Source organism: Propithecus coquereli, unplaced genomic scaffold (genome assembly GCF_000956105.1).
Source record: "Propithecus coquereli isolate 6110/MARCELLA unplaced genomic scaffold, Pcoq_1.0 Scaffold573, whole genome shotgun sequence".
In the NCBI taxonomy this organism is placed as follows: Eukaryota; Metazoa; Chordata; class Mammalia; order Primates; family Indriidae; genus Propithecus; species Propithecus coquereli.
Genome location: NW_012151652.1, coordinates 301,571 through 303,818, shown reverse-complemented (window position 1 = coordinate 303,818; position 2,248 = coordinate 301,571). Strand labels below are relative to the sequence as shown.

The window sequence follows — 2,248 nt, the reverse complement described above, 5'->3', positions numbered from 1 at the left end:
CAAGATGTTTAAAATGAAAGATCTTAAGATATACTGGGTGGTTTGAACAAATTAAGAGTTCTTTCTGTCTCACACACAGGCTAAAGGAAGATAGTCCTGGGGTGATGGGGCAGATCTGCTAGACTCAACATGTAGTCCCATCTTTGGCTTCAAAGTTCTTGTCCAGCTCTCATCGTCACTTCTGCAACCCAGCTGGTCAGAGGGAGGAAAGGAAAAGCAGAAGCTATGCCCCTTTTCTCTAAAGGGCACAGCCTATAACTTTCCCTATCCACTTCTGCTTATATCCTCATTGTCCACAGCCTGGTCACGTGGCACACCTAGCTGTAAGGAAGGCTAGGAAATGTTGTCTTTAGTTAAACTGACATGTGCCAACCCACAAGTCTATTACTATGGAAGTAGGGAAGAATTTTCATTGAGGACAACTCGTAGTCTCTGCTCAAGCCTACATCATGTGATCCCACTCCACATCTCCACCCTCATCTCCTCCCTCTCTTTTCCCTTGCTCATATACTGGCCTTCTTGCTCATCCCCTCTTTAGTCCTCAGGGCCTTTGTCCCGGTACTCTTATATATCTGAAATGCTCTTCCTTAGATCTTTACATGACTGGCTTTTTCTCATTTGGATCTCTGCTTACACCTCATCCTCTTCTGAGAGCCATTCCCTGACCCTTCCCTCACAAGCAAAGTAGCCCACTCCCTGTCACTCTCTAACCCATATTGTTTTATTTCTAGCACGAATCACTAGCTTAAATTCTCATTTAATTACCTGCTTATTATCCGTGTCTCTCACTAGAATATAAGCACCATGAGAACAGAAATGTTGTCTTCCTTATTCTCTACTGGACCCCCAGCACCTAAGTGCTACTTTGGATAAAGCAACATTCAACAAATATTTGTGAACAGATGAGTTAATGTAGCCCAAACCTCTAATTTGAACTGGGATAGCTGAGGCCCAGAGAAAGTAAATGGCTTGCCTGAGGTTCTACAACTAGTCAGTAGATTCCCAGGTCAGTACACCCTATTTCCTCCAGTCTCCTCTTTAAAATCTCCTTCTATTATCTCACCCCTCAGTAATTATTCCTTTGAACTGCTACAGCACTAGACTTTAACAACCATTTGGTTTTTATTCCATGCTACTTTGTATTGTTATTTATCTTTATTATGTCTGTGTTGTTTCCCCAACCAAACTGCGAGCCCCTTGAAAATACCAACCTTCTAACACACAGAGCACAGGCCCTCAATATGTAATTTACAAAGGTGGCCAAAGTTACTCTATGCATGTATGTATGTATGCAGAGACAGGATCTCACAATGTTGCTCAGGCTGGTCTTGAACTCCTGGCCTCAAGTGATCCTCTCCCCTTGACCTCCCAAAGTGCTGGGATGACAGGCGTGAGCTACCACACCTGGCCCAAAGTTACTTTATTCAGTAAAGTGAAACCGAGGAGGATTATAACTTTCATCTTGTCCTATTATTGAGGATGAAAGTTGGCTACTAGAAGGCTAGATTTAGGGAAGAGGTAATTTCTGTGTATCCCCAACTAAGCATAGAGGCAAGAACAACTTACCTACAGTTGGAATCTTATGTGCTTCATCAAAACTATGCAGAGGAGCTGCTCTGGGTGCAATGGGTGGATTCTTAAGGTTAATCTTCGCTGTTGGTGGAATCAATCCTCGTTCCATCATGCTTAAAATCCCTAAAAGATAAGGTTAACAGAATATGAGTTTAACCCCAAGCAATTCTACGAAGTCTGAGCTCTATAAATTTCACAAGTGTAACTTACTTCATTCATCATCTTATTTGTAAGAGTCCGTCTAGTGCCTTAATCCTCTGCATGAAAAAATAGCTACAGTATACATTCATTTAAGCTTAATATTCTAACCCAAGGAAAAATGTCATTTCCAATAGCAGTAACATGAAATGAAATTGCAGTAAGGTAATTTCATTTTAAGGTAGAAATATAATTTCAAGGCAAACTAAAACTTCTTTATACTTATGACATTTTCAATCATTAGTAATATTGTTACTCTTTTAAAATTCAGAGGAATCAGGCACACATTCTTAATAATTAAGGCGATCTTTTGTTCTGAAAGAAAGTCCATGCGCTAGAAACCATGCCCTGTATGATATAATCAGTCATACTTTATAAAAGAAGGAGTTATTTAGACATTTCTCATATCACAGAAGATATGAATGCCCAAATAGGGTATTTTAGTGCAACTGGACAAACATGGTTAGTATTAATGCAA

General features: G+C 40.1%; 1 protein-coding gene across 1 annotated transcript in view; it reads right to left on the bottom strand.

Annotated features, from left to right (window-relative positions):
* Positions 1-2,248, bottom strand: part of IQCH (IQ motif containing H) — a 242,877-nt gene that overhangs the window by 187,296 nt on the left and 53,333 nt on the right. The window contains exon 3 of the mRNA XM_012658125.1: positions 1,567-1,695. Coding sequence (XP_012513579.1) covers positions 1,567-1,684 — 118 coding nt within the window. The 5' untranslated portion in view covers positions 1,685-1,695. The remainder of the gene's footprint in view (positions 1-1,566; positions 1,696-2,248) is intronic.